General features: G+C 41.3%; 1 protein-coding gene and 1 non-coding gene across 3 annotated transcripts in view; both read left to right on the forward strand.

Moving 5' to 3' along the window:
- The window catches only part of glra2 (glycine receptor, alpha 2), a 536,786-nt gene that overhangs the window by 334,308 nt on the left and 179,162 nt on the right, over window positions 1-23,316 (forward strand). For both annotated transcript variants that reach the window (XM_070893913.1, XM_070893914.1), the window contains exon 4: window positions 16,807-17,030. In XM_070893913.1, the coding sequence (XP_070750014.1) occupies window positions 16,807-17,030 (224 nt within the window). The remainder of the gene's footprint in view (window positions 1-16,806; window positions 17,031-23,316) is intronic.
- On the forward strand, window positions 19,053-19,234 carry LOC139276642 (U2 spliceosomal RNA). Its single transcript, XR_011595969.1, has one exon. It is a non-coding gene; the product is annotated as a U2 spliceosomal RNA (small nuclear RNA).

Below are 23,316 nucleotides of genomic sequence, written 5' to 3' on the forward strand. Positions count from 1 at the left end.
AGGAATAGCAGGGAGCTAATAGGAAACAAGTGCAGTAATTGGCATCCAGTGATTATGTTCACCATTCTGTTACAACAAATTAAAATATTTGCAGTTGACAATATTAAGTAACCAGATAGTGCCACAGTAAAAAAAAAAGTAGATTAGTTTTGTTTTATGCTTTAAGTCAATTAATATGCTTTTATAATGTTCAAAATTGGAAAGAAAATATTTGCAGGGCTATGGAGAAAGAGCCATAGTCAACATCAGTGGGATGAATTGGATAGCTCTTTCAAAGGGCCGACACAGGCACAATGGGCCAAATGGCCTAATTTCTGCTGCATGATTATATGGGGTAGATCTTGACTTAAAATGGGTGGTAGCGAGTCGGCAGCCTGTTATATATCTCTCCTGGTTTTTATTACCTTTGAAGTCACCTTTAAGTGAAAGATAGAAAGCGTCACCTCTCTAGGATTAACGAAGAATCATGTTCCTTTTGTGTAAATTCAAGTTATTTATTAGGAAACACAATCCAATATGATCAAATAGAGCAGAACGTCAGAGTTTTCATTAAAGTGTTTTTGTTATTCCACTTGTTGCTAAATCAGAGCACGCATGTGGCTATCTACACGACAGGGATAATAACATGCGATTATATAAAACATAGTGACATTTTTCCATAATTAGTCAAACAGTACTGATTATATTTACATGCTCTTCAAAGTTATACATAACAAAATATCTACATCTCTCCAGAACCCTATTTCATTTTTTTTTAAGTTGGATGGCACTATCCAGTTATGAGGTACTCTATTCACATTACCTACAAATGGTAACTCAAGCTTTCACATGGTGGGCTGGGGTTTTCTGCATCTGTGCTTGTCAGCTCCTGAATTTCCTGCCCATTAAAATGAATGGCAGTGGGGAATCATGAGATTGCGAGCAGACAAGTGGCCAAGAGCATTCATACTTGTGGCTTTTCACAAATCCGCTTACGTTTTTTCTGAAGGTATCAAGAAGCTGCCAGTTGATTATTTTAGCTTATAATAAATGTTTCTCCGACAATACTGAGGATCGACAGCGATGAGAAACCGTTCGCAGTGCTTTCATTTTTACAATTGTTAAAAAAAACAATTTGTACCAGTAATTTTAACGGCTAGCTGCCAGAAATAATGTATGTAAAAGAATGTAGAACGCCTGCTAATGTACTGGAGCTTGAAGTATAGACAGGAAAGTATAAACCTGCTAATATCAGCAAAATGAGATGTCAGTGAAGTTCAGTGAATCTATTGTCCATGTTACAAAAATTGGACTTGGTATTTTTAAGTGATCCCTTGGAGTCTCCAGACTCCTGTGAGACAAAGGAACAGCCAGTTCCTAATTATTTAATACACAGATTGCTGAAAATTTGTCTCTCTCAAAATTCACTGTTTGCAATTGGACTACAATACATTGTTGCACAAATTCATTCTAATTTCAGCATTAATTTGATCAGTTAACCAAAAGACAAGATTAGATATCATAAACAGTGCCAACTGACTGTTCTCTTGGCTTTATCGGCCGATCAAACTGCCAACTGGGTACATAGTCACGGAAAACTTGCTTGCAGGTGCAAAGAATGATCAAAAAGGCTAATGCTACACTTCATCACAAGAGGTATAATAGAAACATAGAAACGTAGAAAATAGGTGCAGGAGTAAGCCATTTCGCCCTTCGAGCCTGCACCACCATTCGAAAAGATCATGGCAGATCATTCCCTCAGTACCCCTTTCCTGCTTTCTCTCCATACCCCTTGATCCCTTTAGCCGTACGGGCCATATCTAACTCCCTCTTGAATATATCCAATGAACTGGCATCAGCAACTCTCTGCTGCAGGGAATTCCACAGGTTAACAACTCTCTGAGTGAAGAAGTTTCTCCTTATCTCAGTCCTAAATGGCCTACCCCTTACCCTAATACTGTGTCCCCTGGTTCTGGACTTCCCCAACATCGGGAACAATCTACCTGCATCCAACCTGTCCCATCCCGTCAGAATCTTATATGTTTCGATGAGATCCCCTCTCATCCTTCTAAACTCCAATGTATAACAGCCCAGTTGATCCAGTCTCTCCTCATATGTCAGTTCTGCCATCCCGGGAATCACTCTGGTGAACCTTTGCTGCACTCCCTCAATAGCAAAAATGTCCTTCCTCAGATTAGGAGAACAAAACTGAACACAGTATTCCAGGTGAGGCCTCACCAAGGCCCTGTACAACTGTAGTAAGACCTCCTTGCTCCTATACTCAAATCCCCTAGCTATGAAGGCCACATACCATTTGCCTTCTTTACCGCCTGCTGTACCTGTATGCCAACTTTCAATGACTGATAAACCATGACACTCAGGTCTCATTGCACCTCCCCTTTTCCTAATCTGCCACTATACAGATAATATTCAGTCTTCATGTTTTTGCCCCTAAAGTGGATAACCTCACATTTATCCACATTATACTGCATCTGCCATGCATTTGCCCACTCACCTAACCTGTCTAAGTCACCCTGCAGCCTTTTAGCGTCCCCTTCAGAGCTTACACCGCCACCCAGTTTAGTGTCATCTGCAAACTTGGAGATATTACACTCAATTCCTTCATCCAAATCATAGATGTATATTGTAAAGAGCTGGGGTCCCAGCACTGAGCCCTGCGGCACTCCACTAGTCACTGCCTGCCATTCTGAAAAGGACCTGTTTATCCTGACTCTCTGCTTCCTGTCTGCCAACCAGTTCTCTATCCACATCACTATATTACCCCCCATACCATGTGCTTTGATTTTGCACACCAATCTCTTGTGTGGGACCTTGTCAAAAGCCTTTTGAAAGTCCAAATACACCACATCCACGGTTCTCCCTTGTCCACTCTACTAGTTACATCCTCAAAAAATTCCAGAAGATTTGTCAAGCATGATTTCCCTTTCATAAATCCATGCTGACTTGGACCGATCCTGTCACTGCTTTCCAAATGCGCTGCTATTTCATCCTTAATAATTGACTCTAACATTTTCCCCACTACTGATGTCAGGTTAACCGGTCTATGATTACCTGCTTTCTCTCTCCCTCCTTCCAGGAAATCCTCCTCCACCGTATTGCTAGCAGTTTGGTTAGCCCAATCAATATGCAGATTAAAGTTACCCATGATAACTGCTGTACCTTTATTGCATGCATCCCTAATTTCTTGTTTGATGCTGTCCCCAACCTTACTACTACTGTTTGGTGGTCTGTACACAACTCCCACTAGTGTTTTCTGCCCCTTGGTATTCTGCAGCTCCACCCATACCGATTCCACATCATCCAAGCTAATGTCCTTTCTTGCTATTGCATTAATTTCCTCTTTAACCAGCAATGGCACCCTGTCTCCTTTTCCTTTCTGTCTAGCCTTCCTAAATGTTGAATACCCCTGGATGTTGTGTTCCCAGCCTTGGTCACCCTGGAGCCATGTCTCCGTGATGCTAATTACATCATATCCATTAACTGCTTTGTGCACAGTTAATGACTAGCATGTGGTACTGGTAGCAATCCTGAGATTACTACTTTTGAGGTCCTACTTTTTAATTTAGCTCCTAGGTCCCTAAATTCATCTCGTAGGACCTCATCCCTTTTTTTACCTGTATCGTTGGTACCTATATGCACCACGGCAACTGGCTGATCACCCTCCCTTTTCAGAATGCCCTGCAGCCGCTCTGAGACATCCTTGACCTTTGCACATGGGAGGCAACATATCATCCTGGAGTTTCGGTTGTGGCCGCAGAAACTTCTATCTATTCCCCTTACAATTGAATCCCCAATCACTATAATTCTCCCATTCTTTTTCCTGCCCTCCTGTGCAGCAGAGCCACCCACGGTGCCATGGACTTGGCTGTTGCTGCCCTCTCCTGATGAGTCATCCCCCTCAACAGTACCCAAAGCAGTGTATCTGTTTTGCAGGGGGTGACCGCAGGGGACCCCTGCACTACCTTCCTTGCTCTGCTCTTCCTGTTGGTCATCCATTCCCTATCTGACTGTGTACCCTTTTCCTGTGGTAGGATCAACTCACTAAACGTGCTAGTCACGTCATTCTCAGCATCGTGGATGCTCCAGAGTTCATCCACCCGCAGCTCCAGTGCCGCAATGCGGTCCGTCAGGAGCTGCAGGCGGATGCACTTCGCGCACACATAATCGTCAGGGACGCTTCCTTCCCACATAGTGCAGGAGGAGCATAACATGTGTCCGAGCTATCCTGCCATGAATTAACCCCTAGATAAACTTAACTTGCCAACAACAAGGCTAAAAGTTTACTTACTGATAAAGAAAAGAAAAAGAAAAATTATTTACCAATCACCAGCCAATCACTTACCCCCTTGGCTGTGATGTCATCTTTTGACTTCTTTCTACTTCTTTTTTGTCTCCCTGCTGCAGCTGCACCAGCTGGCCTTCTGTCGGCCTCCCAAACTCCCTGGATTCGCGCTGCTCCGAGCTCCCGCCTCCGCAATGCTGCTGGCCTTTTGTAGGCCTCCCAAACTCCCCGGACTCACACTGCTCCGTGTGTATTAGGGATGGTTTTCTAGACCAATATGTCAAGGAACCAACTAGGGAGCTGACCATCCTAGACTGGGTGATGTGTAATCAGAAAGGACTAATTAGCAATCTTGTTGTGCGAGACCCCTTGGGGAAGAGTGACCATAACATGGTAGAATTCTTTATTCGGATGGAGAGTGACACAGTTAATTCAGAAACTAGGGTCCTGAACATAAGGAAAAGTAACTTCGATGGTTTGAGGCGTGAATTGGCTAGAATAGACTGGCAAATGATACTTAAAGGGTTGATGGTGGATAGGCAATGGCAAAAATTTAAAGATCACATGGATGAACTTCAACAATTGTACATCCCTGTCTGGAGTAAAAAATAAAACGGGGAACGTGGCTCAACCGTGGCTAACAAGGGAAATTAAGGATAGTGTTAAATCCAAGGAAGAGGCAAATAAATTGGCCAGAAAAAGCAGCAATCCTGAGGACTGGAAGAAATTTAGAATTCAGCAGAGGAGGACAAAGGGTTTACTTAAGAGGGGGAAAATAGAGTACGAGAAGAAGCTTGCCGGGAACATAAAAACTGACTGCAAAAGCTTCTATAGATATCTGAAGAGAAAAAGATTAGTGAAGACAAACGTAGGTCCCTTGCGGTCGGATTCAGGTGAATTTATAGTGGGGAGCAAAGAAATGGCAGACCAATTGAACAAATACTTTGGTTCTGTCTTCAAGAAGGAAGACACTACTAACCTTCCGGAAGTACTAGGGGACCAAGGGTCTAGTGAGAAGGAAGAACTGAAAGATATCCTTATTAGGCAGGAAATTGTGTTAGGGAAATTGATGGGATTGAATGTCGATAAATCCCCGGGGCCTGATAGTCTGCATCCCAGAGTACTTAAGGAAGTGGCCCTAGAAATAGTGGTGATCATTGGTGATCATTTTCCAACAGTCTATCGACTCTGGATCAGTTCCTATAATAAAGAAGTCCTACCACAGCTATGCAGAGCTTTAGTCTGATATCATTTGGAGTATTGTGTTCAGTTTTGGACATCCACTTTAGGAAGGATATATGAGCTTTGGAGAAAATCCATGACAACTTACAAGACTGGAGGGACTGATCTATGTTGAGAGATTGCATAAACTTGAGTTTTATTCCTTAGAAATGAGGAGGTTAAGTGGTGAACTGATGAAATGGTTTGAAGATAATTGAGAGTAGATAAAGAACACTCTACTTTCTGGCAGAGGAACTCTGGGGAGCCCAGAATAAGGGGATATTATCTTAGAATTTGAACTTGGCTAGTTAAAAGTAAATCAGACAATGGTTTGTGAGAATGGGAAATGCAGAATGCCAGAACATTATCAATACAGAATCAATAGAGCTGATGAAATAAGGGTATTAAGGGATAAGATGCAAGGGCAGGGAACTGGAAATATAAGATAAGGCTTCTGTGGTTAACAAAAAGACGGAACAGGCTCCATGGACTTGAAAGGCCTACTCCTGTTGTAATGTTCTATAAACTTGTTAATCGTACAACCAACATTAATGCAGGCATTGAACACTGACTTCCTGGAATTGTATATCTATATGTATATGTTCAGAGAAGGTAAGCTCATTATTCTGGAATACCACTGAACAAATTTGGGAACACAATTTCAGAATTTAGTCTTCAATTCGAACCAATTAAAGATGTTTCTTTTTTTAGCCATTCTCCCTGAATAAGGTTTCATGCTTGGAAGATAGTTTTGAACCTTTTCCAAGCTTGTGTCTCAGAATGATTTGAGTTACCATTTGTAGTTACCACACAGACACAATGCTCCAGCTTCTATTCAGAGATGACAATGTCATGTAGAGGGCTGTTTCCATTCACTGCACTGTCAAGTATGTTTAATTTTATACTTGGGGAACCAAGAACATCTGGTGGCAGCAGTTGTTTCATGGCTTACTAGTGACAATCCTCCTGCCAATGACAGACATTCGAGCCTCATACTGCCATTAACAGGCATACTAACCTCACATTTTCATTAGCAGGCTGAGATCAAAATCTCAGACTCCAATTAATAAAACAACCAGTCCTAGAAATTTGGGGGCACCCATTTTTGGACCATCTGTTAGGCTATATGTAGACCTAATTCTAATTCAGGCAGCTTCTGCTCAATAAACTCTTCGGTAAGGTGCTAATGCCTTAATTACTCAGTCCTGTGTAATTACCGATTTAAAAGCACCACTGATTTCAGGCAATCTCAGGTCTCCCAGCAGCTCTCATTAAGGTGCGATTACCTTGACTACATACATTTAAGTCTGTCAATTATTCCCTAGTAGGAAGCAACCAATTAGGTTTTACTCGCCACCTCCTATAGCGGGCAAATCGTGTTGACACTATTATAGGAGGTGAGGACTGTACTGACAATAACTAACAGTAACCTATCAAAATGCAATTAAAGAACAGTCAAATCGCACACTGCTCTTAACTCGCACTCAGATCTCACACTGCCATTAATTAACAATCGAATCTCACTACTGCTACAAACTACTAGCCAAATCTTGCACTTCCATTAACAATCAGATTTCACACTGCTGTTAACGTACAGTCAAATCTAATATTGCCATTGACTGACATTCAGATTTACACTGCCATTAACTGTTTTATCGCACTGTCATTAATAAACTGTCGTATATTACACAACTATTAACTAAAAGTTACATCTCATACCACCATCAATGAACAAGCAAATCTCACACTGCCATTAACTAAAAGTCAGATGTCACATTGGCTTTCACTGGCAGTCAAGCCTTTGACCATGAGGCTTGTGTGAAACATAAACCCTGGCATAGACCAGTTGGGCTGAATGGCCTGTTTCTGTGCTATAAAGTCTATGTAATACTTTATTTTGGCATCAACACAAACCGTACAAACTCGACTGCCACTAACCGACAGCCCTACCTCCTGCTGCCATTAATACACAAAAGATTCAGTGGAATTTTAATGAACAACCTTTTAATCAACTGCAGTTTATATCAGCATATTTTGTTGAATTTGTCTAGATAATTGTCATGTGTCCATATGTTGTATTCAGTGCCTTACAAATTAAGTTAAGAATCCAAAAACAATCACATTATAGGTAGGATAATAAAATGATTAATACTACATTTGTTTTTTTTTCATGCTAATTAACCTTGGGAGCAGTGAGAGAAAATTTAGCGTTAGTTTATAACTGGTAACTTTCACTTTATAAAACTGCTTACTTTAAGTTCATATTTTACAAAATCTGAAACACTTACATTTTAAAGATTTGGGATTTATTTCATTAATGTTTTTATTTTAACTTTTACTTTTCTGATTGGTTTCATGCTGTGTTAGTGCTGCTGGAAGTGCAGTACACTAGCGGGATTTTCTATGGGTAACTATACCAGTATCAGCATCAAACACTCCCAGATCAGATATAGCAACACCAGATGCAGAATTAAACCAACTCTACTCTGGTTCATTAGTACACTTAATCCCAGTCTCAGAAGTTTATTACTGTGGACCCTTTGTCACCTCATACATCAGCTTTCCTTATGGCTTATCTGAGAGAGGTTGTCAGTTTAGTATTCAATTAAAGCTGAATTGTGAGGATTTAATGCTGTGGTCTGATGTCCGCTGGACACTAGGATGAGACTGTCTAAATGCATTTCAAATGGACCCTTCTAGTCAGTTGAGAGATGAGATTCTTGTCACATTAGTCTGGGGTGGATTCAAATCCCAGGTCCCAGAAGTAAAAGGAGAGTTATGCACCACTCAACCCGCTAATTTTATCTACCAAATAAAGGTTAATTTAATCTATCTATGCTACGTCAAAAAGTACTGTATATAATAATGCAGTATATTAAAGACATGAATGTCTGCATATCCAGATATCACACTCCAGACGTCACATTTTGGTACAAATGGAAAACAATTTTAAAAGGCTGCTTCTCAGCTGTAACCTGCAACGGTCAAGCGCGTTTAAACATGCAACGTTCCCTCATCACACAGCAGTAAAACTCTTGAGTGACCTCAACTTGTGTTTATAGAACAACAATTAGACTTGTGGTCTGAAAAGGATGTAGATCCACTTTAGCAGAATAAGACGTAGCATAACATGCCTGCGTAAAATAGCAAATTATCTGAGTTACTGATAACATCACAATGGAGTTGAATAAATCAGTTCAAATTTATAAGGAAAGTTAAATTCAAAGTTGGTAATAATACCTATTTATTTATTCGTTTATACGCGTGAGTTGCTAATCTTTTGAGTGACAGCAGAAGGTGTTTGTTTTTGTGCAGGATGTCTTATTTGAAGTTGGATCTTTGTAAAAAAAAATTCTGGCACATATGTGCCAGTAAAAACAGCCCATTAACAGCATACACAAGGCAGATGGGACACGCAGTATTAAACGTGCCTAATCCTGAATTAGACTATTACCACCATGTAATACCTTGAACGAACACCTGGTAAGACAGATCAAGCAGCTTTGATTGCCTGTCAAGGGATCAGTTCAGACTCTGAGGGGTTTAGTGGAATATAAATGGAGACTGTCACTTCCTTAGAATTTGAACTTAGTTGCAGCTGATGGAAGTAGATGTTGCTGAACAGAATGATCCAGAAACATAACATATGTTAAAGACATGTGGGGATGGGGGGAACTAAAATTCAAGAAAAACCTCAGTGTGCAGATAAACTCCCTAGTGTAGCATAAACTATACACACTGCATATATAGACATGCGACTTGATCATGGATGCCAAATATTTAAAATCACTCTTTTTTACACATGTATGGAAATATGTACACATACACTGTAATGGGCTGTCATATCTGGAAAGAAAACTCTGATTTCAGCATTGTATGTTTTCCACCCTGGCAATGTTGCTTCTCCTTATCCAAAGGTTGCCATTAGCTTCAGTGCAATTATTGACCCTAAGACCGCTGGCAGTTCCTGAGAAATCCAAAGTTTGACGTGTAGGGTTGATAGTACAATAGTAATGTCAGCAATATCTTTATTATTGTAAACGTATACAAGAAAACCTACAAAATAACTTAAATCAAAAAATGTTCGGCCGGCCCTGTGTCTGCTGTTCCTCCACGCTCAACTCGATTTTCTGTCATGCTTTTTAATTATTTTAACTTTATCTTTCTTCTATCTAATTCAACTTAATTTATATATTCTGTATATTTTTTGTTAAATGAGTTGGATTTTGTTGCTTTTTTGTGTTCATCTTGGACACCCACTATCAGCATTAAGCACTCCTGGGTTATGTATGTAACTATTGTGTTTAAGGTATGACTTTTCTTGTGGTCTCTTGATTAAGAGAACCAACTTAATGCTAAATAAGTTGTAGTTTCAAGTTGTTGACCCATGCATTGAGATGACACAAATACATTTGACATAGTAAGCTTATAGCCAGTGGAAGCTATCAGACTGGATTCAGTTTAATGTAGAAACTTAGGCCCCAAGTTTCCACATGATTTGCGCCTGATTTTTAGGAGCAACTGGTGGAGAACGGACTATCTTAGAAATCGCAATTCTCCACATTTTTTTTTCTGCAGTTCGAGTCAGTTAGAACAGTTTCACTTTGGAATCAAATTTTTTCTTCAAAAGGAGGCGTGTCCGGCCACTGAAGCCTGATTTCAAAGTTTCCACAGTGAAAACGTACTCCAAACTAACTTAGAATGGAGCAAGTGAAGATTTTTGTAGAACTGAAAAAACCTTGTCACACATTAAAAAATCAGGCGCAGGTTACAAATTAGGCGTCCAGAACGAGGTGGGGGGAGGGGGGGGGGTAAGGGAACTCATTAAATTCGGCAATAAATCCTTATTTATACTTCTACAAATATTATACAAATAAATCCAACCTGAATAAACATTTATAAGCAAAGAAAAGATTAAATAAACCATCTTCCTACCTGTGTGAAAGTGCTTCAGCCAGGGAGAATTCTGCAGGAAGCCTCACAAATTGAGGCAGCCGTTCGTTCTCGACGGCAGTGGGGGAGGAGGCAGCCGTTCCCGATGGCGGGCGGGGGGGGGTTGGGGGAGGGAGGGAGTGCGGGCCCGACCGACCGACCGACCGCAGCGGGGAGGGAGGCAGCCGTTCCCGATGGCGGACGGGGGGGGGAAGGAGACAGTGAGAAGGCTGCAGGAAGCCTCACAAGTTGAGCAGCCATTCCCGACGGCAGGGGGGGGAGGCCGTCGGGAAACGGCTGCCTCAACTTGTGAGGCTTCCTGCAGCCTTCTCACTGCTGCAAGGAGCCTCAGTGCTGATCATAGAAGGGCAATGTGCTTTTATTAAAAAATGTTCAAAAATTAAACACCTACAAAGAACTACAAAAATGGCCGAGTGCCAATGTTTCCTTCACACTGCGCGTGCGCGAACGCTCCAACGCGCACGCTCAGGGTTGCCGGCAGGAAAAAAACTAATTTAAATGGTACCCGTCCCCTCCCACTTACAAAATTGGCGCGAGTGGTAGGCTCCGCCCCTCCTGGCTGCCATGGAGCTGCAGGGCGCTCCAGAATCGCGCGTTTTTGTTCCGGCGCCAATTTTGGCGCGAAAATCGGGCGCCCAGCTCGTAGGGGCGTCAGTTTTGTAGCGTGTGGAAACTTGGGGCCATAGAAACATAGAAAATAGGTGCAGGAGTAGGCCATTCGGCCCTTCGAGCCTGCACCACAATTCAATAAGATCATGGCTGATCATTCACCTCAGTAACTCTTTCCTGCTTTCTCTCCATACCCCTTGATCCCTTTAGTTGTTAGGGCCATATCTAACTCCCTCTTGAATATATCCAACCAACTGACATCAACAACTCTCTGCGGTAGGGAATTCCACAGGTTAACAACTCTGAGTGAAGAAGATTCTCCTCATAGAACATAAGAACATAAGAATTAGGAACAGGAGTAGGCCATCTAGCCCCTCGAGCCTGCTCCGCCATTCAAAAAGATCATGGCTGATCTGGCCGTGGACTCAGCTCCACTTACCCGCCCGCTCCCCATAACCCTTAATTCCCTTATTGGTTAAAAATCTATCTATCTGTGATTTGAATACATTCAATGAGCTAGCCTCAACTGCTTCCTTGGGCAGAGAATTCCACAGATTCACAACCCTCTGGGAGAAGAAATTCCTTCTCAACTCGGTTTTAAATTGGCTCCCCCGTATTTTGAGGCTGTGCCCCCTAGTTCTAGTCTCCCCGACTAGTGGAAACAACCTCTCTGCCTCTATCTTGTCTATCCCTTTCATTATTTTAAATGTTTTTATAAGATCACCCCTCATCCTTCTGAACTCCAACAAGTAAAGACCCAGTCTACTCAATCTATCATCATAAGGTAATCCCCTCATCTCCGGAATCAGCCTCATGAATCGTCTCTGTATCCCCTCCAAGGCTAGTATATCCTTCCTTAAGTAAGGTGACCAAAACTGCACGCAGTACTCCAGGTGCGGCCTCACCAATACCCTGTATAGTTGCAGCAGGACATCCCTGCTTTTGTACTCCATCCCTCTCGCAATGAAGGCCAACATTCCATTCGCCTTCCTGATTACCTGCTGCACCTGCAAACTAACTTTTTGGGATTCATACACAAGGACCCCCAGGTCCCTCTGCACTGCAGCATGTTGTAATTTCTCCCCATTCAAATAATATTCGTTTTTACTGTTTTTTTTCCCAAGGTGGATGACCTCACATTTTCTGACATGTATTCCATCTGCCAAACCTTAGCCCATTCGCTTAACCTATCTAAATCTCTTTGCAGCCTCTCTGTGTCCTCTTCACAATCCGCTTTCCCACAAATCTTTGTGTCATCTGAAAATTTTGTTGCACTACACTCTGTCCCCTCTTCCAGGTCATCTATGTATATTGTAAACAGTTGTGATCCCAGCACTGATCCCTGTGGCACAACCCGAAAAGGACCCATTCATCTCAGTCCTAAATGGTTTACCCCTTATCCTTAGACTGTGTCCCCTGGTTCTGGACTTCCCCAACATCGGGAACATTCTTCCTGCATCTAACCTGTCCAATCCCGTCAGAATGTTATGTTTCTATGAGATCCCCTCTCATCCTTCTAAACACGAGTGAATAAAGGCCCAGGCTATCCAATCTCTCCTCATATGTCAGTCCAGCCATCCCGGGAATCAGTCTGGTGAACCTTCGCTGCACTCCCTCAATAGCAAAAACGTCCTTCCTCAGATTAGGAGAACAAAACTGACAGAATATTCAGGTGAGGCCTCACCAAGGCCCTGTACAACTGCAGTAAGACCTCCCTGCTCCTATACTCAAAACCCCTAGCTATGAAGGTCAACATACCATTTGCCTTCTTCACCGCCTGCTGTACCTGCATGCCAACTTTCAATGACTGATGTACCATGACATCCAGGTCTCATTGCACCTCCCCTTTTCCTAATCTGCTGCCATTCAGATAATATTCTGCCTTCGTGTTTTTTCCCCCAAAGTGGATAACCTCACATTTATCCACATTATACTGCATCTGCCATGCATTTTCCCACTCACTTAACCTGCCCAAGTCACACTGCAGCCTCTTAGCGTCCTCCTCACAGCTCACACCGCCCCCCAGTTTAGTGTCGTCTGCAAACTTGGAGATATTACACTCAATTCCTTCATCCAAATCATTAATATATATTGTAAATAGCTAGGGTACCAGCACTGAGCCCTGCGGCATCCCACTAGTCACTTCCTGCCATTCTGAAAAGGACCTGTTTATCCCGACTCTCTGCTTCCTGTCTGCCAACCAGTTCTCTATCCACGTCAGTACATTACCCCCAATACCATGTGCTTTAATTTTGCACACCAATCTCTTGTGTGGGACCTTGTCAAAAGCCTTTTGAAAGTCCAAATACACCACATCCACTGGTTCTCCCTTGTCCACTCTACTAGTTACATCCTCAAAAACTTCGAGAAGATTTGTCAAGCATCATTTCCCTTTCATAAATCCATGTTGACTTGGACCGATCCTGTCACTGCTTTCCAAATGCGCTGTTATTTCATCTTTAATAATTGATTCCAATATTTTCCCCACTACTGATGTCAGGCTAACTGGTCTATAATTACCCGTTTTCTCTCTCCCTCCTTTTTTAAAAAGTGGTGTTACATTAGCAACCCTCCAGTCCATAGGAATTGATCCAGAGTCGATAGGCTGTTGGAAAATGATCACCAATGCATCCACTATTTCTAGGGTCACTTCCTTAACTATTCTGGGATGCAGACTATCAGGCCCCAGAGATTTATCGGCCTTCAATCCCATCAATTTCCATAGTACATTTTCCCGCCTAATAAGGATATCCTTCAGTTCCTCCTTCTCACTAGACCCTAGGTTCCCTAGTACTTCCGGAAGGCTATTTGTATCTTCCTTCTTGAAGACAGAACCAAAGTATTTGTTCAACTGCTCTGCCATTTCTTTGTTCCCCATTATAAATTCACCTGAATCAGACTGCAAGGGACCTACATTTGTCTTCACTAATCTTTTTCTCTTCACATATCTATAGAAGCTTTTTGCAGTCAGTTTCTATGTTCCCGGCAATCTTCCTGTCATACTCTATTTTCCCCCTCCTAATTAAACCCTTTGTCCTCCTCTGCTGAATTCTAAATTTCTCCCAGTCCTCAGGTTTGCTGAGTTCAAAGCTACTTGGCCCTGTTTTTTTTAAAGCAGCCACTTGTGTTAATACTTATCCAAAAGACTTAGGTCTGTTAGAGTGGTTAGGATATATGGAGATAAAAGACCAGCGTCCAACCCACTGCAGCAACCAATCTTTTATTAAAAATAAAGTTTTAAACATTTGGCTTACTTGTTTTCCACTCTGTGGTGTGATAAATGGTACCAGATGGCCCATCACTGCCTGTGGATCCATACCTTATAGTGAGTTGCCACCTTTGAGAAGAGAGGGTGGGGAAGAAAATTGAAAGGGATGAACAAATTATAAAAGAAAGAAGTTGGCTGATTTTATGAAGACCTTATGACTTGGTCAACTTTTGTACTGCAACTGGTCTGCTTCATCTGCATTAGTCATATTATTAGCATGGCATTATGCAGAGAATGTGTGTGTTCTTTGGTGGTGCAGGGGTAATTATACAATATGACTGTAGATGTGACTAAAAACAACTATTTAATGAACCTTAAAATGATCATGTCTTGAATAATCCAACCTAATCAAATCTAATTAAAAGCATAAAAACAATAAAGCATCTCCAAATTTGCATGATATTACTATTTCATTATAAAAGGTTAGGTTTTATTAGGATTTCGGCAGTGTAGGCTACCACAGGGACTTTAATTTGCATACAGTATACATGAATATTAGAATGATGGATTGAGAAGTCCAACTTGGTCAATAATGATAATTATACAGCAGGGAACATATTCAAACTATATTTATGTAGAATTTAAAAAATGGCTCAAGGTGTTCTGGATTCGACAGGGAGGGACCAAGAACAAACAAATTGCTTCAATCCTTAAACCTGATGCAAACCCAATCAAGCCAAGGGTGCATCACTGTATTCCTCACTCATGCACTGTGCAATCAAAATGTACAATGGCTTTATAATGTGAAAGTAAATGTTTGAAAATACAGCAACATTAAAATAATCTATATTCATAGTTTCATTAAGCTTCAAGGGATATTGTCTTAACTTGTTTATAATCACTGCATCCCATGCTACATGGTGGGAGCAGGGAGCAACAGTTTATACAAAAATAGACTTTGAGCTGAGAATCTTCAGGAGAACTCCTGAGATTAAAGGGCAAGCAGGCTATGATGTCTGTCATCAAAAGATGACATTTGTCTGATAATCACCCATCCACAAGATGTTTATTTGAGTCATATCACCCACTTGCTTGAATTGTGATTAGATATGTAGAACCTATATGGCACTGCCAAACAAAGATCATGTGTGATATTGCTTATCCAAAGGTTGGTACAGTAGTCTCAGTGTGGTCAAGTGATATTGCAAAAGTGCTATCAAATAAAATTAAATCCACTACAAATAAGCTATTGTCTTGAGGTTCACTGAACTGACACAAAAAGCCACAATTGTGCTCTGCTTTACAATGATCATTGAATTAATCTCCATATATTAACAATAATACTTAAGAACACTTCCATTTATATAGTATGCTCACATCAAAATATTTCAAAATGTCCCTACAATTGAATCCTTTCTGAATTGCAGTGACCATTATTATGTAGAGAAATCTTATCAGCCACCTTAGCATCATTAGTTTATGAATTACTGCCACATAAGAACCTAATTAACTTTTATCAAGAGCTCGAGGTAATTTATTTGGAAATGAAAATGTACAGTGCTGCACTGCATAAATGTGACTGGAGATTTTGTTCATCACGTTTGAGAATCAACTCCTGAAATTTTAATGTCAAGTCAAATGTTAGAAAAGTGTAAATTACTTTTAAAAGGAATGGCTATAAATTGCATTGCATTAAAAGAGTGAATCGTTTGCATGGTGCTGATACTGCTGCAGGAATACAGGTACTTGGTATATTAGCAATGCTATTACACACCCAACAAGACCATGGCAACCAAGAAATGCCCTGTTCCAAAATAGTATCCAATAAAGCTAGTAAATGATATGGTTCCTCCGGGGCTTAATGCAATTATGTTTGAAGAGGAGGAGCATTTGAACAAGCTCCCCTCCCTCTCACTTGGCCTTCAATATAAGCTCGTGTGTTACTGTGGAGTCTCTGCTTCTCATTTGACAAGCACACACAGCTTTGCTACATTAGTAAATCATCAATGAAACATTAGAAACTTAATTGGTGAGTGGGACGACTCTAAACTTTGGTATAGCATTACATTCATTTTACATCGTTTGCATTTCAAGGCAGCACCTTATGCATTGAGCACTGTCACTAAATGATCACCGTGCTTGATGCCCTTGTCCTGAATTGAAAAGAAGCCTTAAAATGATTTAATAAATCACATTTTGTTTAGTGTTTTAAATGGTTATTTCAAAACAGAGGTTGTCCTTTTTTCTTATTTTAGTTAAAATAATGCATTTATAGAGCTAGGATATTTCAAGCATGTGCCCAGCAGTTCTCAGTGTGGTTTGGTACCAAAAAATAAAAGGAATTAAAAAGAAACGGGAGAAAAAGAAAGAGAGTGTGTAATAAAGATCATTATTGATTCCATTGTTGTGGGACCTAGGCTATGCTGTGCTTATACTGTCAATTAAACTTGGAGTCGCATATCATGTATCTGTAACTGGAAACGCATATCTGTTCGATGAACACAATTTAAAAAATAATTTCACATTTGTTTAGGACTACAGAGTGAATATTTTCCTGCGGCAGGCGTGGAATGATCCACGATTAGCCTACAGTGAATACCCAGACGATTCCTTAGATTTGGATCCTTCCATGTTGGATTCCATCTGGAAGCCTGATTTGTTCTTTGCTAATGAAAAGGGTGCCAACTTTCATGAAGTGACAACGGACAACAAACTGCTTCGCATTTTTAAAAATGGAAATGTTTTGTACAGTATAAGGTAAGATTGGCTTTCCCATAACAGCTTATAATATTTCCTTGTATGGTTGTAGCATTGGGCAAAGTCCTTTGACTGAGTTTGTCTCAGGTGGTGCCAACTTCATAAACTACTCTAGTATTCTTAATTATATATAAAAAAACAATACAGTGGGGTAGACTTCCAACTGTCGGCTGCCCTAAAAAATGACTGCACGGCAGTTAAAAGTCTGGTACTATCCACCTTTGCACCCGTTTGCCAGCCTGAAATGGGTGCTGCAAACTCCTGCCCAAAGTGGCTGTTTAGGTATGTAAATTGGGGGTCCTACATCTGTTGTAGGATTCCGATTGCAACTGTTGAGGAAAAATGGAAGAAACATGCATGGCGACTGCCAGTCACATCCCTCCAGGTGTTGAGAAGCCTAATCGCAGTCCTTAAAGGGTCTGCTGGAGGCCTCTCCCAGAAGGTGCATGGGACTAGAGAAGCAGGGAGTGTCTCCTCTAGCCCCCCCACAAAAATCTCCCAGCCTTCTGGGAATCTCCTATTCTCACCGTCCCCTGGCCATTCTCTCCCCTAACGCAACAGGTCTAACCTGCCGACCAGCTGCGTGGGGTAGTCAGCTCATCTTCTGCCACAGGAAACCAGGGAGCTGCATTGGGTGCCCGTTGGCGTATCCGCAGCTTGCTGGCAAAATGTTAGCGAGGCTTGAACGTGATTTGGATCTCCTGACTGCCCAGCCCCATGATGGATTGTGAATTTGGTGATGATACTTGGAGTGATATTCAAGTAAATATTCAAGTAAGTATACCTGAAAGTCTCCACTGATATTTTTAACTGATAACACTTGTTCTGAGGCTGTTTAGTGATGTCACATGGACTAAATGCTCGAGCTATAAGCCAAGGTGCTTATCCTAATGCGGAACTGGCATGAGGGGCTAAATGGCCTACTCCTGTTCCTATGGAAGCTGTTTATCATTGACCATATGATCAAACAAATTAATTTACCATAATTTTGTAATGATCTTGAAGAAGTTTGCAATTTTTTTTGCTGAGAAGTATGAGTCTTATGTTTTGTGTACCATTTTTGCCCAATGCCTAACCCAAACTAGGGTTTTTCTTTTACATTACCACAAAGTAAAGTTGTCTGTAAATTATTCCTACTAGTGAAGTCATTAAGAAATTAGTTGTATTAGCAAGGCCATTAAGAAATTAGTTCTGCTAGTGAGGTCAGACAATATTGTGCTAGCTGTAGTAGTTGGCTGTCTTGCTGCAGCTTCCTTACACACTGCTCCACATAGAGTTGCAGGTATGTTGCCCTGAGCCTGTACACTCTGTTGGGAGGGTTAGGATTTCTACAAGCATGCTTCCTTGTATTTGCTCTCCAGTCACTGCAGTCTTACATGCTCCTTCCTTCTGATGCTCCTCTTTCACCTCGTCCTGTTCTTGTCAGAGTGGAATTACTAAAAGCACCCCTATGGTGAAAAAGATGTGTTGCCAGAAACTTAAGAGTTCAGAATATTCTACAGACACTACGAGCACTCTGAAATTGTCTAAGCAACCAAAACCCACTATGTAATAGAAGCAAAATATCTCCCAAAACCTTCCACTGTTGTACCCGAGAGTAGCTGAAGATCCCTCAAGGCACTGCTGGAAACGTTCGCTCCCCTGACTCATACTGCACATATTTCACATCTCCCAACTTGCACTGCCTATGATTTGTGGACAGGTTGAGGAAGTGGTGATAGCAAAGTGGGTAGACACAAAAATGGTGTCAGGTTACTGAGAACATAGTATGAGCCTGATTTACATATATTTATTAGCCTGTTTTGGGTGGAAGTGCAGGCTGCTTAAATTGAGGTCTGCCCCAAAGATCTAAATGGGCAGACCTCCAGCACTATGTCGAAGATGTCTTTCTGTGACTTTTTGACTAATTACCATCCTGTTTACACCTTAAAATGGGGCGGTAGTGAGACAAAAGGCAACCCCAGAGTGTCTTCACACCGCTCTCTTGTGCTCTTTTGTTTCCATTTTACTAAATCATTAATAGGAGCTTCCCGGCCTTTTGGCTAAGATCAAGTGTAGTATCTGTTCTTATCAGTTTAATATCCCCTATCTGGGGACCAAATATTAAATTGTTTTTGGGATCAAGGAGATGGAACAGGGGCTTGCTCCGTCCATTCCACGCTCCGACCTGGTATTGCAGTGTTTCCAGGAACGGTGCAGCTTCCCCTCTCGGCCTTTTGGCTAAGATCAAGTGTAGTAGCGCAAAGTGATCTTTGGTGCTGGAGTTGATCTGACAAGAATGAACAAAAAAAAAAAAAATTAATAGGAGCAAGAGCTATAGGGTGGTGAGACACAGTGAACAAAACCCTGTAAGGGAATTGGTTCAAAGGATATGTACTGATGGGCAACCTGATCTTACCTCATCAACCTCCATAAGTCTTCAGAGGCATAACCTAGATGTTGTGAGGCACAGAACGCCAATAGTAAACATCTAGGAAAATACTGGTGACTAATTAATGCATTATTGCCAAATTTTTGTAGCTTCATTAATGGCATAATTATCCTAACAGTGGATTATCTCGATATTGCTGGCTCACGACCACCACAGTACATCAGTATATTTTGTTAAATCTGTTCCTCTTGTCCAAATTATAACAAAATGATGGATGTCCTTGATATCTCCAGAGAATAGCTGCAAATAAGCTGTGATGCCTTTGAATGTTACTTTTTTGTGAGACTCTTGCCACTGTCAAGTTGTTAAATGTCACTGTGGTAAATGAGTCCTGGAATATAGAAAGGTCATTATTTTCATAAAACCGTTTGCTTGCCTCCATTTTGCTCCCATTTACATTAAATTAACGACGGTGACATTAACAAGCCTCTTAAAAAAAAATCTTGCATTAGTGACCATTTTCTCTTGTGGTCATTATGTTCAGGTCTGTGAATGTCAAGTAATTTCTAAAATTCAAGGCTGCACCCATTTATAATGAGTGAATATCTTAGCTGGGTGACATTGACAACTCGTATTGCTGTTACTTGGTTCATATATAATGGAGGCATCTGCTTAGTAGTAAATATCTCACTGGTAACAGGCATGTCTACATTTTGGAGCATTGCCAGAATACACATCTGTTCATTTTGGTTTCTTTATAGGCATGCTTTTAATTTCAAAACCAGTGACCATAAAACAAACCCAGCCCCAAATCCCAAACATAACATTCCCAGTGACATACCTGCACTCAATCGTAAAGCACAGCCATATCTAGATTACCTGTGTTTAACTACTAATTAGTGCTTGTCATTAGATGCTTTCCATTTTAAGAGATAACTTAGAGAGTATTGGAGGTGAGGGGATTTTGTTGCATGAGGTGTAACTGAGACTAAAAGATATTCAGTGTTGTTTTTGCATTCATTGTTATTCAGCTAGCATTGCCAGTTTCCTCTCTCTGAGAACCACAAGAGCAAAAAGCAATCCTGCCCTTATGTTGTGTTTATGAAATATTGCACTGCCTTCATGAACTCTCATATAATGCTATTGTCAAACCAGAGATATATATGTCCATAAGGTGTGCATTATTCATTCATTCACTCACTCTATCTACAGCCACAATTTGCATTGTGGGTCAGTTATGCTTTAATTAGTTTGTCCATGTGAAGGGATTTCAATTGGCATCAATGGAAAATATGTGTTAGAACTGGGGTGTGCAACTGTTCAAGTGGAATTTAGACACAGGAGACCGCCAGGATCAACTTGAGACTTGAATTTTAAATTGTTTTAATGTTAACCTAGAGCAAACTATTAATATTAACATTTAACAGATATGGGGATGCACAAAGCTTAATTTTCTTGGTATGAGAGCCAGCAGTATAATTTGGATCTAATAGTCTCATATCCAAACAGGTACTGGTTTCAAACTTGTACTGATAGTATAGCAAACCAATTGTTAGTTCTTTGATATAAGCGTTGACAGATGAATATGACGAAACAGTTACGAGTAATTGATGCTTGACTGATTTTTAAATAAATGCTGACTCTGAATACATTCAATATAGCCTATGTTGTGTTTATTTTACATTTACATATGGTTTTCATGCAGCATCCCCCAAAAGGCACAGTGGGTAAGCAGGCTGCAGTGCTGATCCATGCAGATCAGGAGTGTTGCAGGTTCTTTCCCTGACCTGTGGCGAGGTAGCTCCCCTCAACTGAGGTGGTGATACAACTGTCCTCGGGCTTCTAATCTAAAAGACCAGTGAAGGAAAAGATCAGTTGGTGATTCCAACTCGGATTGCAATCTAATGACAGCTGCTGGAAAGCACTGCACATGAGTGTTGTTGGATGAAGACAGAAATCGGGTGATGCCCTTTGTGACCGCATAGCTGACTGACGCTCACTCGAATTTCACGAGCAAGAAACGGTCACAGGTGAGGTGCCGATGATCTCCTGGCACCCGTTGAGGTTTACTGCGACAAGTGTCACAGCAGTGGAGAGGAGGAAGAAAGTCAAACAGAAAGCTAGAAATTATTTTTCTCAATTAAAGATCTTTCACGCAGTATCTTCTTCATTTTCATTTCACAAAGGCTACGAAACACCACACTTCCCTTCTCAAAGAGCACTATTTCAGCAGCTTCTCTACAACAACAACTTGTATTTATATAGCGCCTTTAATGTAGTAAAACGTCCCAAGCCGCTTCACAGGAATTTTATCAAACAAAATTTGACACGGAGGTACACAAGCAGATATTAGAACAAGTGAGCAAAAGCTTGGTCAGAGAGGTAGGTTTTAAGGAGAGTCTTAAAATAGGAGAAAGAGGTAGAGAGGCGGAGAGGTTTAGGGAGGGAGTTCCAGAGCTTGGGGCCTAAACAACTGAAGGCATGGATGTCAATGGTGGGGTGATTAAAATCGGGCATGCGCAAGAAGCCAGAACTGGAGGAGCATGGAGATATCAATGGGTTGTACAGGGCTAGAGGAGGTTTCAAAGATAGGGAGGGCAAGGCCATAGAGGGATTTGAAAACAAGGATGAGAACTTTAAAATTGCGGCATTGGTAGACCGAGAATCAGATTTGTTCGCCTAAGGAAGAGAGTGTTTGAAGATCAGGCCCTCAAATCTGTCACCAAGCTTATGGTCTACAGGGTTGTAATGATACTCACCCTCCTATATGGCTGAGACATGGACCATATACAGTAGACACCTCAAATCGCTGGAGAAATACCACTAACAGTGCCTTTGCAAAATCCTGCAAATCTCCTGGGAGGACAGACGCACCAACATCAGTGTTCTTGATCAGGCCAACATCCCCAGCATCGAAGCACTGACCACACTCGACCAGCTCCGTTGGGCGGGCCACATTGTCGGCATGCCAGACACAAGACTCCCAAAGCAAGCGTTCTACTCGGAACTCCTACATGGCAAGTGAGCCACAGGTGGGCAGAGGAAATGTTTCAATGACACCCTCAAAGCCTCCTTGATAAAGTGCAACATCCCCACCGACACCTGGGAATCCCTGGCCAAAGACCACCCTAAGTGGAGGAAGAGCATCCGGGAGGGCACTGAGCACCTCGAGTCTTGTCGCTGAGAGCATGCAGAAAACAAGCACAGGCAGTAGAAGGAGCGTGCGGCAAACCAGCCTCCCCATCCACCCTTCCCTCCAACCACTGTCTGCCCCACCTGTGACAGAGACTGTAATTCCTGAATTGGACTGTACAGTCACCTGAGAACTCACTTTTAGAGTGGAAGCAAGTCTTCCTCGATTTCGAGGGACTGCCTAGGATGATGTTGCAAGTTAGGATAAGGGCAGCAGAGTTTTGGATAAGCTCTACTTATTGTGCCTCACTTTTAATGACTATCAATAAAAAATACTTAACACAGGGAACAACACAAGGCAGTAGGGCCAACATCTGCTTCCTTAAAAGCATAAAATGACAAGGTTCTGGTTGGGTCTTTTTAGGCTATAGTAAAATATAACAGCTTGACAGTAAATACCAGAAAAGGAGCGAATGTTTTCATTGAATAATTACTCCCTTTGAACATGCCTTTGTTTTGTTTCCAGTTTATGTTTTCTAGTAAATTCCACCAAGTGTTAATAAAAATGTTAAACTGTTTAAAAAAAGATATATCTGTTCAATGAATGTTCTACTTATTAGTATAGTATAGTATAGTAGTATTAGGTAGTCCCTCGTGTTGAGGATAATCCGCTTCCACATCAAAAAGAGATGAGTTCACAGGTGTTTCAATGAGGAACCTGACATTCTAGGTCCTGAACTATATCTTGAAGATGCCTGTGTGTGAATTATTTTAACGTGGGGT

This window comes from Pristiophorus japonicus, chromosome 11, assembly GCF_044704955.1.
Source record: "Pristiophorus japonicus isolate sPriJap1 chromosome 11, sPriJap1.hap1, whole genome shotgun sequence".
Classification (NCBI taxonomy): Eukaryota; Metazoa; Chordata; class Chondrichthyes; family Pristiophoridae; genus Pristiophorus; species Pristiophorus japonicus.